We start from the raw sequence: 22,854 nt of genomic DNA on the forward strand, positions 1-22,854 counted from the left end.
ATATATTTATACTTATTTATTCTTTTTATATTCTTTATATACATATATATATTTATTCTTATTTATTCTTTTTATATTTGATATACATATGTATTTATACTTATTTATTATTTTTAAATTTTTTATATACATATATATTTATTCCTACTAATTATTTTTATATGTTTTATATACATATATTTATACCTATTTATTACTTTAATATTTTTTATATACATATATATTTATTCTTATTTATTATTTTTATATTTTTTATATAGGCTACATATATATTTATTCTTATTTATTATTTTTATGTTTTATATATACATATATATTTATTCTTATTTATTATTTTTATATTTTAAATATATACATATGTATTTATTCGTATTTATTATTTTATATTTTTTTATATAGGCTACATATATATTTATTCTTATTTATTATCTTTATGTTTTATATACATATATTTCTTCTTATTTATTATTTTAATATTTTATATATACATATATATTTATTCTTATTTATTATTTTAATATTTTATGTATACATATATATTTATTCGTATTTATTATTTTAATATTTTTTTATATAGGCTACATATATATTTATTTTTATTTATTATTTTTACATTTTATTTTGTATTGTTCAAATGTTCTTCTGTGGAAAATTTCACAGTTTAGTTGTTTTTCATGGAAGTTATCTGTAAATTCAAAATAGTGATCTCACTGTGGAAGCATGAGGATAGTGCACCATCTTATGGAATTTTTACAATGCCAAATTAAATGATAATCAATATTTCAGAATAATTCCCACTAATAGAGTATATAAGTATATTGGTGGGATGTGTGAGTTTGAATTATTCTGATCCAAATCTTATCTTATAACTGCTACCAGTGATTGTTTTCTTGATAAATCGAGTTCCCCCTGGTTGACTTCTTAAAAATAAATCAATATAACAATGAGCCAGAGAGCCAGTCTTTTGAACGGCTCTTTGAAAAGAACGGCTCCTCAAGATTTTAAATGAGGATTGTTCAGCTGACGGATTATTGATCGGGGAAGGTCCGATATATGAACGTGTCTCCAACTCTACCGGACTCAATCACATCAGACAACTTTACGCAGACCACTCCCTCCTCCGTCACGGAAGCGCCAGGCTCCTATTTAAACAGTCTATTGCCAGGCCTTTGATCAGCAGTCCTTTGGTCTCCATCAGGGGGTTAGGTTTCTGTTATATTTGATGGTGCTTTGATGGTGACATTTGAGTGTTTTTGAGAAAGGATACGACTGATGCATGTTGCTGGGTGACTGGAGGATTTGAACTGTTATCTGGTAAGACCGAATTTAATATATTTATAAAGTATGATAACAGGAAGTTAATAAAGTTTAATTGAAACAATAAAAACATGTTTTAATCTTCTGGAGAAAGTCATTCACACAGAGGTACATTTGATAAAGAAAGGCAGCTCTTCACCTGAGAGAGATTTGTTTCCATAGAGAGCTCTGAGTTTGATGTCACAGTATTTATGAAGTTATTTGTAGATTGTGTTTATAGTGTTTATTTCCCTTCTCTGGACTCTCACAGAGAAGATGGATTTGAAAGTGAAGACACTCCTCGCCCTGATCTGTGTGACCGCCGTGGGTATGTTTCCAAGAGGATGCAGGCTGAGAAACTTCTTCTCTCACTATCAAAGCACTTCTTGTGCTTGTGATAAATGTTCATCAGAAGGAGATCCGTGGTTCACGCAACGCTTCAACAAATCTGTGGCACCATTTCTGTCTTCAGAGTACAATCTCACAGAGGAAGCTTTTAACTGGTGGAAAGTAAGTGACCCGTGCTCTTTACATTTCCATGATCTTATATGTAAAGAGAAGCAGATTATGCTACTGAACTGGTCTAACAGCAACATGTGGTATGTTTGACAGCGCATGCAAGGAGAGAGGGGCAGCCTCAGTTCTTTCAGTAAAACAGTGGAAGGACTATTTCAGGTAGTCCCTCCCAGGCCGGATCTTGAAGAGCACAGCCCCTACCGCTGCAGGACATGTGCTGTGGTTGGTAATTCAGGCAACCTGAAGGGATCACATTATGGAGCTTTGATCAATTTCCAAGATGTTGTCATTAGGTAAATCCTTCAGCTCATAAAAGTGTATAAAGTCTTTTCTTTGTTTTGTGGTCATGGATAACAATTTAACACAATTTCAAGAATGTATGACAAATGTGATCATGTCTGTCCTAATGTCCAAAAGTCAGCTTAAAGTAATTCCTGATGTTCAATTTAGAATGAACAATGGTAGAGTCGAAGGCTATGAGGCAGACGTCGGGAACAGAACCACTCATCGCATCATGTATCCAGAGAGTGCCATGAATTTGGAGAACAACACCCACCTCGTGCTGTTTCCATTCAAGATACAAGATCTTCTGTGGGTCACCAAGGCCCTCACCACAGGATTCCATGGAACGTGAGTCAGAGTTTTATATCTCATGCCCAATGTTTGTGTCCAAAATGTTGAATACAAAGAACACATCATGTCGTTGGTGGATTCACAGATAGCAGACTTCATCATCTCAGAGTAGCAGTGTTAATTTTGGAGGCTATTTTAGTCTTAGTCTTAGTCTTTAGACACAAATGCCTGTTAGTTTTAGTCACATTTTAGTCTTTGATTTTTGCCAAACATCTTCACTCTTTAAATAATTCATGTAGTCGATCAGATATCGGTATCAGGGTTATACCAAGTGTTCAAATCGTCAATATTTCACTCCTTTAACACTTTTGCTTGTGTAATATCTTAAAGGTGACATATCACGCTTTTTTCATCAATATATATTGGTCTAAGAGGTCCCCAAAACATGTCTTTAAAGTTTATGCTCAAAAAAACACTTTGAGAACCCTCTTCTTCAGCCCTCCTCAGAACACTCTGTTTTCTCTCTGACCACGCCCCCTCAGGAAGTGGATGTGGACTCGGCTCTCCAGCACGTTGATCTAATGTTTGCATGTTGGCTGAATATACACGGCTGCTCAGAGATCACGTTACTTCAACCCTCTGAATCTGATCCAGAATCTGATCCTGATGGAGAGGCGCCTGTAGCAGGACCTTTCTGAAGGATTGGTCACAGATTTAGTGTTTCTTGTTGTTTTATTTGTCAGTATGTAGACGTGTGTCTTGGTACACAGCTACGAACATGTAGCTATGTGGCTATGCTAACTAGCACTAGCACTTATCCATGATAAATAAAAATCATCCACTAGATCTTCAAATCTGCAGACGTGGGGAGTCAAACCGACCTCTACCAGAAAGGCAGCAGGACCTTTCTGAAGGATTGGTCACAGATTCTGTGTTACTTGTTGTTTTGTCAGTATGTTGACGTGTGTCTTGGTACACAGCTACAGCTACTAACATGTAGCTATGTAGCTATGCTAACTAGCACTAGCACTTATCCATGGCAAATAAAAATCATCCACTAGATCTTCAAATCTGCAGACGTGGGGAGTAAAACCGACCTTTGTGTTTATTAAGACAGCCTACAACTAGCATGCCTCCCTCCTAAGCTCCTTGTTAGCACACATGTGTGCAGGGAATGAAAAACAGAGGAGGAGTTAAGTTGTATTTTATACAGTCTATGGGCTGAACAAGCTCTGAGCTCTGACTTCAGTTACAGACCGGATGTCGTGACGTAACAAAAACACTGAAAACTGAAACGGCTGGTTTCACACACATTTTCAGAAAGGTGGAGAAATCAGAACAGGGACAGAATGGATTCTTTTCATTCTCAGAGGGTTTGTAGACATGCCAGGGAAACATATTTCAGGTAGAGAACCATTAAAAAGTCGATTTCGCATGATATGTCACCTTTAAGTTCAATAATTCAGCCTGTCACTGTGATGGTATTTTGATTCTGTTGATCCACAAAAATGCCATGAAAGGACTATAGTGCTTATTTACGATGGTCCTTGAATGTACCAGCAGTGAAAGGCGCACTGGACAGTCAGTCAGTTCACGGTAGGGCTGTGCAATACCACAAATTTTGGTGTCAATCCGATACCAAATAACACAGGGCCAGAATCACCGATATCGATACTGATACTGATACTTTCTATCATTCAAAGTGTCTTATGTACTTTGATACATTACGTGTGTTTTAAAACACTGAACAGTTTTTAAAGGCAAACAACAAATACTCTGTCTGAAGCATTTCCCTCCTCCTCCCTCCTTTCCTCTTGAAACTCAGAGTTCTCTTTGACGTGGATTTTTAGATGTTTGAACTAATTGGTGGTGTTATCACAGTAGCGAACAGCCTTCCTACACATGTCAGAGTTCACTACATTTTCAGTGACAGCTGTAAAATAGCTCCACAAGATGCTCCTCTTACTTTCAACCATCACGGCATGCAATGCATGTCTGATTGGCACCGTTAGGGTGTGTGATGTGGCGCGCTGCGTGCTGCGTTTGTTGGTTGTTTGAGCAGACAGGACAGCAGCAGTGGAGAAGTAAAGAGTGCATGCACTGAGTGTGTTCAAGAGAACAGAACGTTGTTTGCACAGACTCTTTGATGAACTGGATAAAACCTAGAAGAGAGAAACTGAAACTGGTTCGATCCTATTGATGCTAGAATCGATCTGCAAAAACGAGGCATAGCTAGTATCTGTAGTATCCATATTTTGGGATCCATCTGCCCACCTTTAGTTCCTGCTACTCTGAAATGCATCAGCATCTTTAATGACAAGGAGTTGATCCAAACTTACTAAATGTGTCTGATGTATCACCAAACTGGAACAAATCAAGCTGTAGATGCGGAGCTTTTTACAGTTATAGCGAGGCGCTCAGGTTTAGGTGCTGTGAAAATTATTAATTCCATATGAACCACTTCCTAACTTTTTAAATCATCAGTGATGATAAAGAAGCAGTTTATCTATCAGCTTGGTCGTTGTTTACTTCCGCTTTCTGAAACCGGAAATCCAGCAACGCCTGACCCAGCATCCTGCAGACCAGATCCAACAGAGCAGTCAGACTACATACTACCTTCAAATGATGTATCCTCCTTTTACCTCCTTTCTGTACAAAAGAGAACACGATGAAGCTGATCTCCACGGTTCTCAAGCTTCAGGAGTTTTGCTAAACATGGGCTCTGTGGTGCGGTTGTTTGTGTGGGGGAGGAGGAGTAGGGGTGAGAATCCATTGGCCATGCTGATGCTGATTGCCAGGGGTTTGCTGTGATTTGTCCGTCCGTTGCTGCTTCCTGTCTGATAGAAAGTTTTTGACCCCCTGACAGCACATATATCACGCCTGGAGGGGGATACGGTGTGTGGGCTTGGTGCTGGCCCGAGCTTCTGCCCCTGGCTTTGGTTACACAAGATGTCACCATGCATTCTTTAATATTGAACAAGCAACCATCTTTTCCTACATGTGAATGCACATAAGATGTATGGAGAACACAGAGCCATCTTCTCTCAGGCCTCATTCAGAGGCAGTGCAGCCTGCAGAAGGCCACAGGCTTTCAGAAGTGTGTGCATTCATGTGTCCTGGGCTGAAATGAAGGTTGACCCTCAATCAATCAATCAATCAATCAATCAATCAATCAATCAATCAATCAATCAATCAATCAATCAATCAATCAATCAATCAATCTTTATTTGTATAGCTCCAAATCACAACAAACGTTATCTCAAGACTCTTTTACAAACAGAGCAGGTCTAGACCACTCTATGTCAAATTATGAACAGAGACCCAACACCAAGACAGGATAAGACTCAGTCTGACCCCACCTTAATCCACCATGAGCATTGCACCTCACAGTATTTAGCTAGTTACAGCAGAGAGGACAAACTTCCTTTAACAGGCAGAAACCTCGAGCAGAACCAGACTCATGTTAGACAGCCATCTGCCTCGACCGAGTTGGGTCTGGAAAGAGGGATAGAGGAGAATAAGAGAGAGAGGGAGCGGTGATAGTGATGAGACTAGTAGTAGTATCTGTTGCCGCTGGAGTCCAGCACGTCTGTATCAGCTGGAGTCTGGAACGTTCACAGCAGGAGGACGTCTACGGCAGCTCAGAGGAACCTACGAGACAAGGGAGCTCAGGGACTCCAGAAAGGTCTATGGTTAGTAACTTTAATGGGACAGGCAGAGTTAAAGTGAGTGACAGGTAGAGAGAGGAGAGCAAGGGAAAGGCAGGATCCCAGTGTGTCAGTGCGCCAGTTCCCCCGGCAGTCTAAGCAGGGTCCCACGCATCCTGGAAAACCTGGAAAACCTTGAAAACAGTCGACCAGCTTTCCAGTACTGGGAAACAACTGTAAAATGGGAGAAAAAGTGAAATATCCTGGAAAAGGATCTCTGGAAAAGAGTGGGAACCCTGCTAAGCCTACAGCAGCATAACTAAAAACTGGTCCAAGCCTGATCCAGCTCTAACTATAAGCTTTATCAAAAAGGAAAGTTTGAAACCTACTCTTAAAAGTGGAGAGGGTGTCTGCCTTCAGGACCCTGACTGGTAGATGATTCCAAAGGAGAGGGGCCTGATAACTGAAGGCTCTACCTCCCATACTACTTTTAGAGACTTTAGGTACGACCAGGTAGGTCAGAAGAAGGATTTTAAATTCTATTCTAGATTTATGGGGAGTCAGTGAAGAGAAGCTAACACTGGAGAGATGTGCTCTCTCTTCCTAGTTCTAGTCAATATTCGAGCTGCAGTGTTTTGAACTAGCTGAAGAGTCTTTAGAGACTTATTGGGGCAGCCTGATAAAACGGAGTTACAGTAATCTAACCTTGAAGGTAACAAATGCATGGACTATTTCTCTGCGTCGCTCTGAGACAGGATGTGTCTAATTTTAGAAATATTGCGTAAGTGAAAAAAGGCTGACCTTGAGATTAGCTGAATGTGCAAGTTGACCTTGTCTCTATTATCAAGGCAAAAACAATTCAGCTGTCATTCTTCCCTGATTTAATACTCTTTTACTGTTCTCTTAGTATTCCAAGCATATGAAAACATAATCCATGCATCATATTGCTCATTGGACATATAACATCCTGGTCTTACTCAGTAAAGCACAGTGCATGTTGTACTTTATGAGATACTGGATCATGTTTTAGGGGCAGAAACTAAGACAGCAAGGTCGCACCTGACGTCGAAGAGAGGTGTGAGCTATGGCCAGTTTGTCATGGTTCATTTTCATGCAACACAGTAAGAGTGTTTCCACCTGTTTCAGTCTGAGGGTAGTTTAGACACCTTAATCACAGACCTTCAGAGTTACATTTAGCTTCATAATCAAACTAAGCTTTAATACCATGACAACACTCCAGAGCATCTTTATGTCCTCCTGCTGTCAGTCTGTGTCTTGTTTTTCATGGAAATGATGAGCATGTTTATTTGCACATGGAACAATGAAGTGAGAGTGGAAACATGTTCAGGGCCAGGTGTGAGCTCATGTATCAGAGCTGCTTACATGTAATCACATCACCTGCTGGGACCCATGGTAATGTTAGGCTGATAGTTTTGACTCTGGAAGATAAGCAACAGTTAAATCGTCAGTGAAACACAGTCAGCTTTGTTAGCAAAACCTGTCCTGCAGCTTTTATATGTGGCATCTTTAGACTACCCTGATCTCCTTTGTCATTGGGTTTCTGGCCTGGTTGTACAGGTACATGATCCCCCTCCCCTCCCCCATTTGTTGCCTAGAGGAACATTGTTGTTGATGGGTAGCATGAAGGATGGCACCAAAGACTGTATAAACAATGGACATAGTATCTGTGACGTCACCAATCGGTTTCTGAAGCACTGTTTTGAAGCCAATCCAGCGAGTGTGACGTCAATCAAGTCAGCTGGGCCTCTCATAATGGAAAACTCATAATCTAAATATCTTTGAAATTGCAGCGTTAGAAAAAAATTCTCCCCCCATACAGTGTGTGCTGATAGAGAAATGAGCTATCCAGACTACACTCATTTTTTGAAGCAGGCTGTAAACATGTTTATTTCTGCTGTAAAGATCAACTTCTTTGAATAGGTGTGTATGTGGTTTCCTGTACTTCCAGAAATGCAAATTTTAGTACTTCCGCTTTGGACTCATATTTTTATACTGGAGGTTACCGCTTGGATGGCACACATGAACTCGCTGAACTGAAGTAGTGTAGTGGTTCTGTACAAGTTATTATATCCATCATTTATCCAAGTCAAGAAGTAACACCCTGTGTGTAAAAGGAAGTTTGTCCTCTCTGCTGTAACTAGCTAAATGCTGTGAGGTGCAATGCTCATGGTGGATTAAGGTGGGGTCAGACTGAGTCTTATCCTGTCTTGGTGTTGGGTCTCTGTTCATAAATTGACATAGAGTGGTCTAGACCTGCTCTGTTTGTAAAAGAGTCTTGAGATAACGTTTGTTGTGATTTGGCGCTATACAAATAAAGATTGATTGATTGATTGATTGATTGATTGATTGATTGATTGATTGATTGATTGATTGATTGATTGATTGATTGATTGATCATGAAAGTTCAGTCTAAAGCCTGACTTCTGCATCAAATCAACGGCATAGTCTACGCTGGGGGTCCGTGTAGCTCCTGTACCTACACAGAGGCCTACACACGTAGCTGACGTGCACCTCCTCCAAAATGTAACTACGCGTAGAAACGACGTGGACTGCAAGCCCTGTGATTGGTCCGCTCGACAGCATTGTATTTCCTGCATTTACAGCACTTCTGGGCCGTGTATTTCATCTCCTCCTCTCTATTCTTCATGTAATCATGTCTGTATGATAAACAGCAACATGTATCAGCTGTAGATTAACATAACATGCTCTGAATCTCTGTAGAAAAGGAAACAGAGATCATAGCGGGGCTGGAAGCAGGCGCCGACTATCAGAGAGACCACACTGCCCTCTAGTGTTTCGGAAGAGAACTGCTGCGCGACACGGACACATCGACGCACAAGTACAGACCTGATCAAAATCTTAAGACCAGTTGAAAAATTGCTAGAATTTGCTGGACAATCCGAACACGTTCAAAAAGAGAAAGCTTCTTAGCTTTAGCCATCTGGAGGGCATGACAGTGTGAATGTGACAGAAAATGAAAATTTGGAGAGTTTTTTGTTATTTTTTGAGCGATGGTCTTAAACTTTTGATCAGCTGATAAACAGCCTATTTCACTTTAATTGTTGTTTTCAATAAGTTACTTTTTCAAAGCGCTTTTTTTGTCTCACTCCCCCTTCTTGCTTTTGCATATTGTAGCTCTACTTAAAACCTCATTAAGATCCAAATGTGCAAAATGCAAATTCTAGCAATTTTTCAACTGGTCTTAAGATTTTGATCAGGTCTGTATGTGGTGCTCATGTCTGCTTCACCCCCTGCTGCGTAGGGGAGATGCAGAAGTATAAATCAGCCTTTAGACTATGCTGCTCTAACATGTTAACTTCACCTAAACATAGCTCGGTAGGATTAACTTGTGGTTCTGGACCTGAGGCAAAAAGGTCATTTTGTAAATTTAACTGCAGCATAATAAGAGGTCCAGATTTTGCCATCAAACATTGCTCATACCCATAGGAAAATAAATTTAGAGAGGAGATCTCAAAAGTGTTTCATTTCTGTCTCCTAGACAACAATGAGATCTGTTTGAAAGCAAAATGAGACTATAGCTTATGTCTCCTGTTTCTCATTCTTGCCTCCAGAAAAAAACAGTTGTAAAAAGTCTCAGCTTAGTCTCCCTTTCAGTTCAAAAGGAGATCTGGTCAGAATCTGAAATGATTCTCAGGTATTTCTCAAGTGTTGTGACTCCTTTTGAGCTCAGGTGGAGAAATCAGGGAGCTCTCTCAATTGTCTCAATCTCACCTCATCCATTTGTTTTTGTCAGACTCAGTTTTTGTGTCTCAAGTTGAGCTCAGATGGAGCAAAGAAAGAGCCTGAGCTCATCTTTTCATGAACATTTATAGTACCCTGCAAAATTAAGATTTCAATGTACTTGTCCACAAAGTTACAATTCTCATTAAAACATTTGAACCACTTCAAGATCAGATATTTAGATGTCAGAAGATCTCTTCTTTGACTTCACAGTATGGTCATTCCTTTACAAGTCTGTTTGGAACAAAACAACTTCACAAAGATTTAGTGGATTTGAGAGAAATTACAAAAGATAGAGATTTCATACAACAGGCATGACAGACCATTTATTTAAAATATGGGCCACAAAAGGGCCGACCAGATTTAGCAAGATTATTACAATTCAAGAGATTGATTGGCAGAAGTGCTGGTGGCCTAGCAGTCTAAGCGCCCCACATACAGAGGGTACTGTCTCTCTTCAGCTGTCCTGTCAAATAAAGGCAAAAAGGCTAAAAATATATTTTAAAAAAAAGAAGAAAATGAACCATTAATGAGATCTCTCATTTAAGTCTCAAATAAGACTCATGTCATGGTCTCAACTATTTCTCCTAGTGAATTTTAGGAGAAACTAATGAGAACAATTTGAAACTTGAATGAGGCTGAAGTGAGAATCTCAATTTTATCTCCAGAGACTTAGAAGAGAAAGCCTTGAGCAGTAAAAGTTTCCTCTGGGTAGGCTACACGGTGAGAAAACTTGTCCACTTTGGCGTCTTACTTCTTTATTTCTTAGTTCATGTACTTGAACTTTGGACCCTGCAACCCTCCTCCCATGTCCCAGTATTGTCTCTTATGAGTCACCATTTGGTGTATTTACAAAAGAAGAAGCAGGTCAGTGTGACCATTATAAAAAGTCAAGTTGCTGTTACACACAGACTCTTGCTCAGTGACTTTAACCACCAAGTTATCACCGTACACCCCCACTGTGCCACACAAAGAGTGTGTGCAGCTTTTCAGCAACAGACCCTCTTTCAGCAAGCTCAAAGCTCACACCCACTGAGCCGAGGACTAAGTGAGGGTCCATGCTCAACAAGATGCACTCGCTTAACCTGCTCACCCAGAAGCAACAGGCTTAAAGCCCCGGAGCTGGGGGCTGAGTGAGCCCAAACCGGTCTTCTCATCAGTCTTGTGTTGCTCTGTGTGACAGGGACAGCCTCAAGTTACACTATGCACGTGTCCAGCAAGATGCATAAGCGTGGACTAGTACTAGGTTATACTCATTGTTCATGGGGGCTCAGCTGTACACCCTGTTCTGTTAAACACTTATCAGAGATAACTTTAGAAGACTGGATCTGCTGTTTTTGATCTCGATTGATTCTGTATCCTCTGTGGTTGTTGTTGCTGTGCGTATGCCTCCCTGTCTTTTTACTAAAAGTTTTGCAACATATTTTGATGTTACTGTTCAGCTGAGTCATTGATTTAAACCTCCCTGATCCTGAAAACCCACTGCATGTTTCAGTTCTCTCAGCTGCTGCATGTCTGACTTTGAATCCGTTGTGGTCGGGCTCTGACTTTGAGGATTTGTTTGATAAGGATGTGTCAGAGCATGAAGATGTTGAAGACATGCATGCTTGTCGGTCTAAAAAAGGGAAAAGGTGCTAAACTTCTTCAAAAATTGAAGAAAGACTGTGTGTCTGTGTGTCGTACTGTGAGGTGCATGTCCATGACCAAAATATAACAAGCAACCAAATGTGCTGTCATGGCTCCACCTTGTGGAATAATAATGACAAGCAACTGGTGCAAAGACAAAGGCTCCAGTCGAATGGTCTGAAAACATACCTGTCTTTTCCTAAACACCTTTTTCCTAACCTTAACCCAAATGGAAAACATTACTAGGTCAGAGAAAGTCATTGATGTTTTATGAAAAAATATCAATCAATCAATCAATCAATCAATCAATCAATCAATCAATCAATCAATCAATCAGACTTTATTTATAAAGTGCTTTCATACAATGACATTTTAACACAAAGTACTGTACATAGAAACAACTTAAATAGAATACATTTTAAAAAGAAAGATATATATATAAAGATAAAATAAAAAGACCCCCCCCATCCTAATCCCAACCCCAACCCCAGTCCCAAACCCAAACCCACCCCACAATCCTAAGGTTAAGAACATAATATATGCAACAATAATAATAATAACGATGCAAATAAAATAAATAAATACAAAAAATAAAAGAAGTTGCTGAACGAACTGAGGAAATGCTGTCATGATATCTGAATGAGGAAACACTGGAGGTAAATATTAAGATGTTAAAACTCAACACAGGAAATTAAACTCACCGAAATAAATGTCTAAGATAATAAAACACTAAAATATTAAACCATTAAAAGAAAATAAGATGCTGTACTTAAAAAATAAAATAAATAAGTACATACATAGATAGAATAGAATAAAAGTGACTAAAATTTGAACTAGATAATAAATGAATAAATAAATAAAGTAAGGTGAAATAAAACTGTTATGTGAATAAAACTCAGTTAAAGTGAGACTACGCTGATGCTCTGTGCAGCCCTCAGATCTTCATGTAGAGCAGGGGTGTCAAACATGCGGCCCGCGGGCCAAAACCGGCCCGCCAGAGGTTCCAATCCGGCCCGGCGGGATGACTTTGCAAAGTGAAAAAAATGACAGAGAAGACATTAACTGCAATTTTCCAATAAAAGTAACTACTATTTCAAATTTGTCCTCTGAGGGTCACATAAAATCAAAGTGCTGACTGAGCACACCTGAACAGCACTTTTTTTTCCAGGACTTTTTTCCTCAAAGTGAGAAAATAGATGACTTGCTGTTTGCATAATCCAGTTGAGATTCATGCAGACTTTTTAGAGCATTATAAGATGACCCACTAACTACTAACACTAGCACTACACCCCTGCATACAACACTGGCCAACAAGCAAACTGTTCCTGCTGGAACTGAGGGGTCCATAATATTCAACTTTACCTTCTTCATTATTATTATCTCTGTTCTTTTGATGTAAACATTACACTCTGTGTCAGCTGAATGGGTAACCTGTGTGTTTGATGTGTTCGCAGCAGGTTTCAGGGCTTAAAGAGTAAAATATTCAGCCCACTGTGAGACTCATCATTGCAAAAAATACCACAGCTGTTTTTGTAGAAAGGTAGTTCATGAAATGTGAACATTTTCAGAATGTACTTTGCACTAAAACGAAAGGGAATACTTTAGAGTTGTTGTTATTTATATGTTATTATGGTCTGATTTTACTGGTCTGGCCCACTTCAGATCAACTTGGGCTGTATGTGGCCCCTGAACTGAAATTAGTTTGACGCCCCTGATGTAGGGTGTTCCACAGACGTGGGCCGTGATGATAAAAAGCTGCCTCACTGTGAGTCTGTTCTTACTTTTGGTACCATTAAAAGTCCACTACCTGAAGACCTGAGGGCTCTCACTGGCTCATATGATAAAAGCAAATCTGATAAATAAAACGAGCAAGACCCTCAAAAGATTTAAAAACCAATAAAATAATCTGGGCCTGAAGATCACAGCCATCCAGTCTTGGTCTTGGTCCTTGTTCTCTTTGTAAAAAGGTGTCTCCACATCCTCTGAATCTTTTATGATGGTTTGTTTTGTAGATAATGAAATCCTCGATTTTTTTGAGAAACTTGCTAAAAAATGGAGGATTTCAACAAAGGTACATAACGCACATACATTTACTATTTACTTACACAGTCCTGTGTATTGTTGTCCCCATACCAACTGTTTTCAAACTCAGATTAAGTGTATATCTTTCATTAAACAATCACACTTTCCAGGTTCAAAGTTTAATTTGTTGACTTGGAACTTTTTTCAGTTAAATATAGGCTGTAAATGATTTTCAAACCATCAGAATCTGTTTTTAACATTTTAGACAGCATCCCGCCTCTTGTTGAATTGGGACTGCACCTATGAAAGTCCTCTAACTCAGGGGTTCCCAAAGTGCGGGTCAGGACCCACTGGGGGGTTGCGAGACACTAATGGGGGGTGGTGAGATGTCTTCCAGAATGTTTAAAAAAGAAAAAATTATTTAAAAATATTTATTATTAATATTTATTTTTGTTTTTTAAGCTTGTTTTCTTGTGTCTGTTATTTTTTTTTTCTTTTTTATTATTATTATTATGTTTTTTTTTTTTTGTATTTATATATTTTTTCTTCTCTTTGTTGGTTTTGTATTACTTACATATAATGTATTAACTTGTGCTGGACAAAGAAATACTAAAAAGAAATGCAATAAAAAAAGTGAATTTTACCCATTATAGCAAAAATATCAACAGAAATAGTAGCTAACCTTGAAATAAAACCTTGAAAATATAAAAAGTAATGCGTTTTCTGCCTTTCTTTTTGCCAGATGACTCCTAAGTTTAGAGTTAGTGAACAGTTAATTATAAAAAGCATCAGTAGCAGCAGGTTAATTCATAAAGGAGCAGGAAACACAGACACATGCTCATATAGGTAGGGTCATTTTCTGCAAACCAGCTAAATGAAGACACATTAAATCACTTTGAGGGACAGTGGGGATCACGAGTCTTTGGCACCTATATTTTGGGGGTCAATGGCTGAAAAGTTTGGGAACCCCTGCTCTAACTGTGCCTCATATGCCTAAAAAAGTAAAGAAAGTAGCTTATTTAACAGAAAGTTTAACAATTCCCTTCTTCTTTTTCAACAGCTCATATAGGCCAGTAAAATCTAAAATCAAAGCTAACAAGGATTTGGTGAGTACTATGTTTATTGTATGTATTACAAATATACATGGTTCTCAGATTAGATTTATAAAACGTAAAAATGTAATTTCTGATCCAAACAGGTGATGGTGGTCAATCCGGCCTTCATGAAGTACGTTCATGAAACATGGCTCGGAAAGAAGGGCAGGTATCCCTCCACTGGATTCATGGCTCTGATAATGGCCCTGCACATTTGTGATGAGGTGAGCTTGTCTTTATATTGGGGTTTGCTTGTAAATGACTGTGATTTGTTAACATACTCAATGATCACTGATTGATTAGTGATCCGTTGCAGGTGTCAGGTTACACCCAGCAACACACAGAATAAATCCCAGACACAAAACATCTCAAGTCTCCTGAACCCAACACACTTAAAATGCAGCTTAGTAAGCAGTGGTTGTTTTTTACTGCTCATGCTGTCACCACTGTGTGTGGCTTGGTTACAAATGTTACTTTCAAGAACATTTGTTATTTAAAAAGAAAAGATTTATATAAACTATATATATATGAATAAAAAGACATTAAGAAGTTGCTGTACGAACTGAGGAAAAGTTCTCATGATATCTTAATGAGGAAACACTGGAGGAAACATAAGATGTTAAAACTCAACACAGGAAATTAAACTCACCAAAATAAAATAAATGACTCATAAAATAAATGACTAAGATAATAAAACACTAAAATATTGAAGCAGTAAAATAAACTAAGATGCTTTACTTACTAAATAAAATAAATAAATAAAAAAACAAATACAATAAAATAAAAAGTGACTAAAAAGGTCCGTCTTGAGTTCTCTTTTAAAAATGTTGATGTTCTGTGCAGCCCTCAGGTCTTCAGGTAGGGTGTTCCACAGGCATGGGCCGTGATGATAGCCTGTTCTTACTTTTGGTACCATTAAAAGTCCACTACCTGAAGACCTGAGGGCCAGAGCCGGCTCTACCCAATGTGGTGCCCTAGGCGAGATTTTAAATGGCGCCCCCCCTCCATCGGCGATTAACATGCACTTACAAAAGAAATCGAATAGCATTGCTTTTATCAATGTCTTTAATTTTTAAGGTAACATGTCACCAAATTTACATACTTAAATACCAAAAAATATGAAATAAAATATAAATACCCTAACTACACAATAAAAACTTGTAAATAAGTGAATAATAATAATAATAACAATAATAATAATAACAATAATGATAGTAATAAATTACAAATAAAACAATCAACATCAAACAATTTAAATAACCACACAGTTTGCTCACAAAAACTATATGCATAGGCTACATTTACACTCTGCAATAACTATATACAAAAACTAAATAAAATATATACAAAAGCTATATAAAAAACCTTTCTACAACTATTTACAAAACTATGTACAAAACAGGCATTTTAGAGACCTCTAGTGGTGGATTTGAATTACTGCATCCACTACCTACTCAGCCTCCCCTCTCCTGCTACAGCTGTACTTTCCTAGCTTTTTTCCCACTGATGCTTGCTTCATGTCATGACTGTATCTTTACTTTACCTCTTTCTTTCTCACGTTTTTCCTGCTCTTCTTTTCTTTTTTGTTCTCCCCAGTGCTCCGGACAGTTTCGGTCGTTTTGACATGTTTTCTGGGGTCACATCAATAAATTCGCCCCTCCCCCCACAGAGAGCGAGCTTTTCCATTTGAAGAGTTAATAGTAATAACTAGTTTTAATACAATTATATTTAAGGTATTTTTTCCCTCTTTTGTGGCGCCCCCTAGAGGCCACGGCGCCCTTAGCATTTGCCTATATTGCCTATTGGAAGAGCCGGCCCTGCTGAGGGCTCTCACTGGCTCATATGATAAAAGCAAATCTGTTAAATAAGAAAGAGCAAGACCCTTAAGAGATTTAAAAACCAATACAATAATCTTAAAATCTTTTCTAAAAGACACTGGGAGCCAATGCAAAGTCTTCAAAATTGGTGTAATGTGGGCTCTCAGCATTCTAGCAGCTGAATTTCTGAGCAGCTAAAGCTGATGTTCTTTTTAGGAAGACCATTATCTACTTCAGATAGTTATATGTTTGTTTTTGTTTCTCCAGATCCACGTGTTTGGTTACGGAGCAGACAATGATGGAAACTGGAGCCATTATTGGGAAGTGCTCAGAGACAAAAGTTTTAGAACTGGAGTACATCCTGGAAACCATGAGTATGACACGATCTTAAAACTGACAGAGCAACAAAAAATCCAGTTTTATTCAGGATGGTGATTTCTCTCTCTCAATGTGCAAAGAGCCCTGATAGTAGGCGATGCACCAAACTGAGATGCTGAGTTCTTGAAACTCAAGCCACAACTCTTTCTGAATGACTTCCTGACCGTGCTCATGAAACCTGACAAACTGTGAATTCATTATAACTGGTTATGGGGACAGAACAGAACTGAACATGTAAAGTGAATGTGACTGATCTTGTTGATTCAGTGATTTTTAATGTGAAGGACAACTTAATGAAAACCAAGAGAATGTAAGATATGTTCTTCATAGCTGCACTGCTTTGATCATTTTTAATTTATAGTCCTTTTTCTGCAGGAATTCATCTTCATGACTTTCTTTTAAACATTCTTCCAGGTGAAATGTTGAAGTAAGAACCTCTTTAAATATACAAATTTTACTCTGTGTTTTTACATTTTTAAGTAAAGTTTTAACAGTGCATCCTCCTGTTATTCAAATCGACTCAGCCTTGGCTCATCATGCAAAGTGTAAGGAAATATCCTGGGCTTCACAGGCGGCTGTAGAGAGAGAGAAGGGTTACCCACAGGTGTCTATATATATATATATGTTCTGTATAGACTGCTAACTGTCTACTGCCTTTTTAATTCTGTCACACCATCGATTGATGTAAACTTAAACCCTGTTTTTATTTGTCAGTGCCAAATGCTATTTTCTTCTTGAATTTATGATGAAGTGTTTTTAATTGGAAGGAAATATTAGGGAGATGGTTCAGTATGCTCTACCTCATTAAATGATTTTAACTGATGATGTGTTTTTGTACTGGAGCTTTTACTTTGTCTTTTTTATTAACACCATGTCACTACTGAACACACTGCATAACTGGGTTGGGATTTCAGGTACAGCTTTAAACTGGTTTCAGTCATAGTTAAAGCTAGGGTTGGTAGTCATGGGAAACTAGCATGAATTTGAATGTCTCATTTCCTCAGGACTCCGTCTAACCCCCCCCCCCCCCCCCCCCCCCCCCTCAGAGCTCCTCCAAAACGACGCCCCCGCTCACATGCACGAGCGCCGCTGATTCACGACCATATGATGGTGACTGATTCAAAACCGGTCCTCAGCACATGGTTTGTGTTTTGCATTACATGGTTTGTGTTTTGCATGTCTCACTCAGTGGTAAGAAAACACCAAAACATTCTCATAGTGAAAGTTAAAAACACAAACAAACATGAAATGTACGCTCTGCAGGAGGTGGGCAGAACGGCAGGACAGGATTTGATTGGTTTCATCATTTGGCTCCTGATGATGGTGATTGGTTGGTGTTTTCCCAGGTTTACTCCGGCTGTAGATAGCAGCTTTTTTTTTACCTCTTTTTTAAAAGGAACCCCGGCTACCAAAACGTATTTTCCTATATGATCAATGTTTGTATCAGCTGTATAAAAATGATAATAAAATCTCTCAAAATATCTTAGTTTGCTTAAAACTGGAAAAAATATTATCACTCGTAGGCCGCCATTGTTCTTTGCGTCTCAATGATGTTTGGGTAGTGACGTCATTTGGTTGCAACAGACTGTTTTCTTCATGCGTGTCAGCTGAAGCATGTGATTCCTGGGTGCTCTGTGAAGTTATATTTGGGATCAGACTGTCTGTACAGTGGCTGACTGCCCTCGCTGAAAAAGTCATCATCTCAGAGGAAAAGATCCAGAGACTGACTGTCCTCCTGAAACTGTTCCTTCAGCTCATTTTCACAATTAGCAGCAGAAACGTGGTCTTGAGTAATAAGTTGGTGCGCATCAGCTGGCCACTGTACCGCTGCATCAGATGTGTGTTTTTCTGTCTGATCAACATCACTCTTATTTGGAGAACAGTGTACACTTACACTCTGCTGTGTTGACTGATCGGGAGACTCGTCGTCAGCTTCCTCCTTGATCGTGGTCGTGATCGCGATCGTGATCGTGCCCGATGGTTCGCCATCAGAGGCTACATCAACAGGAGCACATCCAGCGTCTCCTGCCTATGGCGTTTCCTGCCTATGGCGTTTCCTTGAGTGGACTTCACTCTTTTCCCGTGGGCGTTTTGTCTGTTTATGAATGAAAACTGACGACACAGCATTTGGCTTCAGTCTCCGTTAATAACTAGCAGCACCTGGGAGCTCTTTCACCAGCGTGGGTCGGCTAAATGCATCAAATGCATCTGGAGTGAAGGACGAGAACATAGCCGCGGGTTCTTCAGAAGTTGTGTACGTCCAAAAGCAATTTCCCACTGCTTTCTTCTCTTTCTGTCTCTTGGAAAGCTGTGTAGACTTACACCAGTCCCCTTGTTTAAGGACAGTTTCTTCCCCCAGGCTGTCACTCTGATGAACACTAAACCATAACAGTGTCATACCTGTCAGATAAATACTCTCTGTAAATATACATGTAGATATACAATGCAACAATTCTCCAAGCAGAATTCCATATTTCTATTTTTTGTATTATTTAATTTCTATTTTTATAATGTAAAACTACCTCTGCAACTCACCACTGCACTTTATCATATTATTTTAGCCTGTACATATTAGTCAAGCTATTTGTTGTTTCTTTGTATTTATAGCTAAGGTTATTGTTATTATATTTTCATTTTATTTTTTATTGTAGTTCTTATTCTTATTCCTATTCTTATGCCTTGTACAAAGAGAGCACAGTTTACCAAAGTCAAATTCCTTGTGTGTTCAAGCATACTTGGCGAATAAAGCTGATTCTGATTCTGATTCTGATTCTGATTGTTTCCCTCGGACTGGAAATTACACCCAAACGCAGCACAGTGTGGCATTATTATGGTTTTTCACGGCAAGACGCAACCGTTACACGTCATCAACCCAGCATGCATTGGGCTAGTAAAACAATGGCTGCGCCCGTAGGTTAGAATATGTGTTATAAATTTCACTCTTTAAAGAAATAACAATTCTTCATGTCTATTTAACAAAGCATTCTAGTATGAGACAAACATTTAAGGAAGATTTATGCCTATTAGTCCCCACAGTCAGGGTTCCTTTTAAGAACACATCATGTATTGATTACCATCGGGACATGAAGATCATTTAACCAGTATAACAAAAAGTGGATCTAAATCTGACTACCAACCCAGAGGGTTATCCAAAGCACCTCAACTCTCTCCAGATGTGCAGTTGACCCCAGCAACTGCTTTTAACTTTTTACTTATCGTTTCCAAGAGTGTTAGAGATGAAAAGACATTGACAAGTTCAAAGTAGCACAAAAGTATGACATGCTCCCCAAAAATGGATGCAGAGTTATTATTTGGAAACATCTTCTCCTTCAAGGGTTTGTATTTATTGTAATGATTGTAAACACTGTAGATTAATACCGAAGACATCAAAACTATGAAAGAACATATATGGAATTATTGAATGAACTAAAAGTGTTAAACAAAGCAGAATCTGTTTTATATTTTAGATTCTGTAAAGTAGCCCCCTTTTTCCTTCATGACAGCTTTGCACACTCTTGGTATTCTCTCAGTCTGCTTCATGAAGTGGTCTCCTGGAATGGTTTCTAATGAACATGAGCCTTGTCAAGAGTTCATTTGTAGAATGACTTGCCTTCTTAATGTGTTTGAGACCATCAGTTGTGTTGTTCAGAGGTAGGGTTAGTACACAATGGATAGTCTTTTTTGACTACTATATTTTTGTACATTTAGCTGGTCTGCAGTAAATGACCCTACCTACACTACCGTTCAAAAGTTTGGGGTCACTTAGAAATGTCCTTATATTTGAAAGAACAGCACAGTTTTTTTCAATGAAGATAACATTAAATGAATCAGAAATACACTCTATACATTGTTAATGTGGTAAATGACTATTCTAGCTGCAAACGTCTGGTTTTTAATGGAATATCTACATAGGTGTATAGAGGCTCATTTCCAGCAACCATCACTCCAGTGTTCTAATGGTACATTGTGTTTGCTAATCGCTTTAGAAAGCTAATGGATGATTAGAAACATCTTGAAAACCCTTGTGCAGTTACGTTAGCACAGCTGAAAACGGTTTTGCTGGTTAGAGAAGCTGTAAAACCGGCCTTTCTTTGAACTAGTTGAGTATCTGGAGCATCACATTTGTGGGTTCGATTATACTCTTAGAATGGCCAGAAAAAGAGAACTTTCATGTGAAACTCCACAGTCTATTCTTGTTCTTAGAAATGAAGGATATTCCATGCGAGAAATTTCCAAGAAACTGAACATTTCCTACAACGCTGTGTACTACTCCCTTCAGAGAACAGCACAAACAGGCTCTAACCAGAGTAGAAAGAGAAGTGGGAGGCCCCGGTGCACAACTGAACAAGAAGACAAGTACAGTAGAGACTCTAGTTTGAGAAATAGACGCCTCACAGGTCCTGAACTGGCAGCTTCATTAAATGGTTCCTGCAAAACACCAGTGTCAACATCTACAGTGAAGAGGCGACTCCGGGATGCTGGCCTTCTAGGCAGAGTGGCAAAGAAAAAGCCATATCTGAGACTGGCCAATAAAAGGAAAAGATTAATATGGGCAGAAGAACACAGACATTGGACAGAGGAAGATTGGAAAAAAGTGTTATGGACAGACGAATCAAAGTTTGAGGTGTTTGGATCACACAGAAGAAGATTAGTGAGATACAGAACAAGTGAAAAGATGCTGGAAGAGTGCCTGACACCATCTGTTAAGCATGGTGGAGGTCATGTGATGGTGTGGAGCTGCTTTGGTGCAGGTAAAGTGGGAGATTTATAAAAGATAAAAGGGATTTTGAATAATGAAGGCTATCACTCAATTTTGCAACACCATGCCATACCCTGTGGACAGCGCTTGATTGGAGCCAATTTCCTCCTACAACAGGACAATGACCCAGAGCACACTTCCAGATTATGCAAGAACTATTTAGGGAAGAAGCAGGCAGCTGGTATTCTGTCTGTAATGGAGTGGACAGCGCAGTCACCAGATCTCAACCCCATTGAGCTGTTGTGGGAGCAGCTTGACCGTATGGTACGCAAGAAGTGTCCATCAAGCCAATCCAACTTGTGGGAGGGGCTTCAGGAAGCGTGGGGTTTCTTCAGATTCCCTCAACAAATAAACAGCTAGAATGTCAAAGGTCTGCAATGTTGTAATTGCTACAAAGGGAGCATTCTTTAATGAAAGCAAAGTTTGAAGGACAAAATTATTATTTCAACTAAAAATCATTATTTCTAACCATGTCAATGTCTTGACTATGTTTTCTATTAATTTTGTAACTCATTTGAGAAATAAAAGTGTGAGTTTTCATGGAAAACACAAAATTGTCTGGGTGACCCCAAACTTTTGAACGGTAGTGTATATGAGCATGTGTCTGTGTTTCCTGTGTTTTTATGAATGAACCTGCTACTACTGATGCTTTTAATAATGAACTGTTCACTAACCCTAAACTTAAGAGTCATCTGGAAACAAAGAAAGGCAGAAAACTCATTACACTTTATATTTTCAAGGTTTTATTTCAAGGTCAGCAACTATTTTTGTCAATATTTTTTTACTATAATAGATAAAATGTACTTTTTTTAGATAACTTAAAAAAAATACATTCAGGAAACATCTCACAACCCTCTATTTGTGTCTCGTGACCCACACATTGGGAAGCTCTGGTCTAAACCACTCTTTAAACTCTGGTTTGTGTGGGCTCTTCCACCTACGCAGAATCAGTCTAGCTGCAGTAATACAGCCAGTTACTATCAGGGCAGATTCTGTTTTGGTAACACCAGGTGGCACCAGAGAAAAGTCCCCTAACAGACACAGCTGAGGAGACTGTGGAAGAGGCTGTTTAAGACAGCCTTCAAATAGTGGCGGTTCTGGAGAGGGGCCAACAGGGGCCGGTGCCCCAGTAAAACTGAACCTGGACCCCCCCTGTGGCCCCCCCCCCTCCAAACAAATATTATACAATAAAAAAAGCTTCGGTATCACGCCGATGTTACAGGCGGAAAACATGCGTGTGGTACTTGGTTCCAGTCCCTTAGAGTGCTAAGGGACTCATGTTGAGTGTAAACAGCCAAACAGCTGCTGTGAGTCTGCATGTTGATATAGTACACAGTAGTATATACAGTATGTCTAGTATAAAG

The 22,854-nt window shown here is 38.9% G+C and overlaps 1 protein-coding gene across 1 annotated transcript; it reads left to right on the forward strand.

Moving 5' to 3' along the window:
* Positions 1 to 1,166: 1,166 nt before the first annotated feature.
* Positions 1,167 to 17,522, forward strand: LOC117828507 (CMP-N-acetylneuraminate-beta-galactosamide-alpha-2,3-sialyltransferase 1-like). Its single transcript, XM_034705690.1, has 7 exons — positions 1,167 to 1,314; positions 1,568 to 1,806; positions 1,909 to 2,105; positions 2,263 to 2,442; positions 14,503 to 14,548; positions 14,641 to 14,760; positions 16,621 to 17,522. Exons 2-7 carry the CDS (start codon positions 1,573 to 1,575, stop codon positions 16,786 to 16,788), a joined length of 945 nt encoding a protein of 314 aa, XP_034561581.1. The 5' UTR covers positions 1,167 to 1,314; positions 1,568 to 1,572; the 3' UTR covers positions 16,789 to 17,522.
* The last annotated feature ends 5,332 nt before the right edge of the window (positions 17,523 to 22,854 follow it).

The sequence above is a fragment of the Notolabrus celidotus genome, chromosome 16 (assembly GCF_009762535.1).
Source record: "Notolabrus celidotus isolate fNotCel1 chromosome 16, fNotCel1.pri, whole genome shotgun sequence".
Lineage (NCBI taxonomy): Eukaryota > Metazoa > Chordata > Actinopteri > Labriformes > Labridae > Notolabrus > Notolabrus celidotus.

Coding starts and splice junctions, on each gene's coding strand:
- LOC117828507 (XM_034705690.1), top strand. CDS start 1,573: ATGGATTTGAAAGTGAAGACACTCCTCGCCCTGATCTGTGTGACCGCC. Junction 1,807..1,908: donor AAGCTTTTAACTGGTGGAAA/GTAAGTGACCCG, acceptor TATGTTTGACAG/CGCATGCAAGGAGAGAGGGG. Junction 2,443..14,502: donor ACCACAGGATTCCATGGAAC/GTGAGTCAGAGT, acceptor CTTTTTCAACAG/CTCATATAGGCCAGTAAAAT.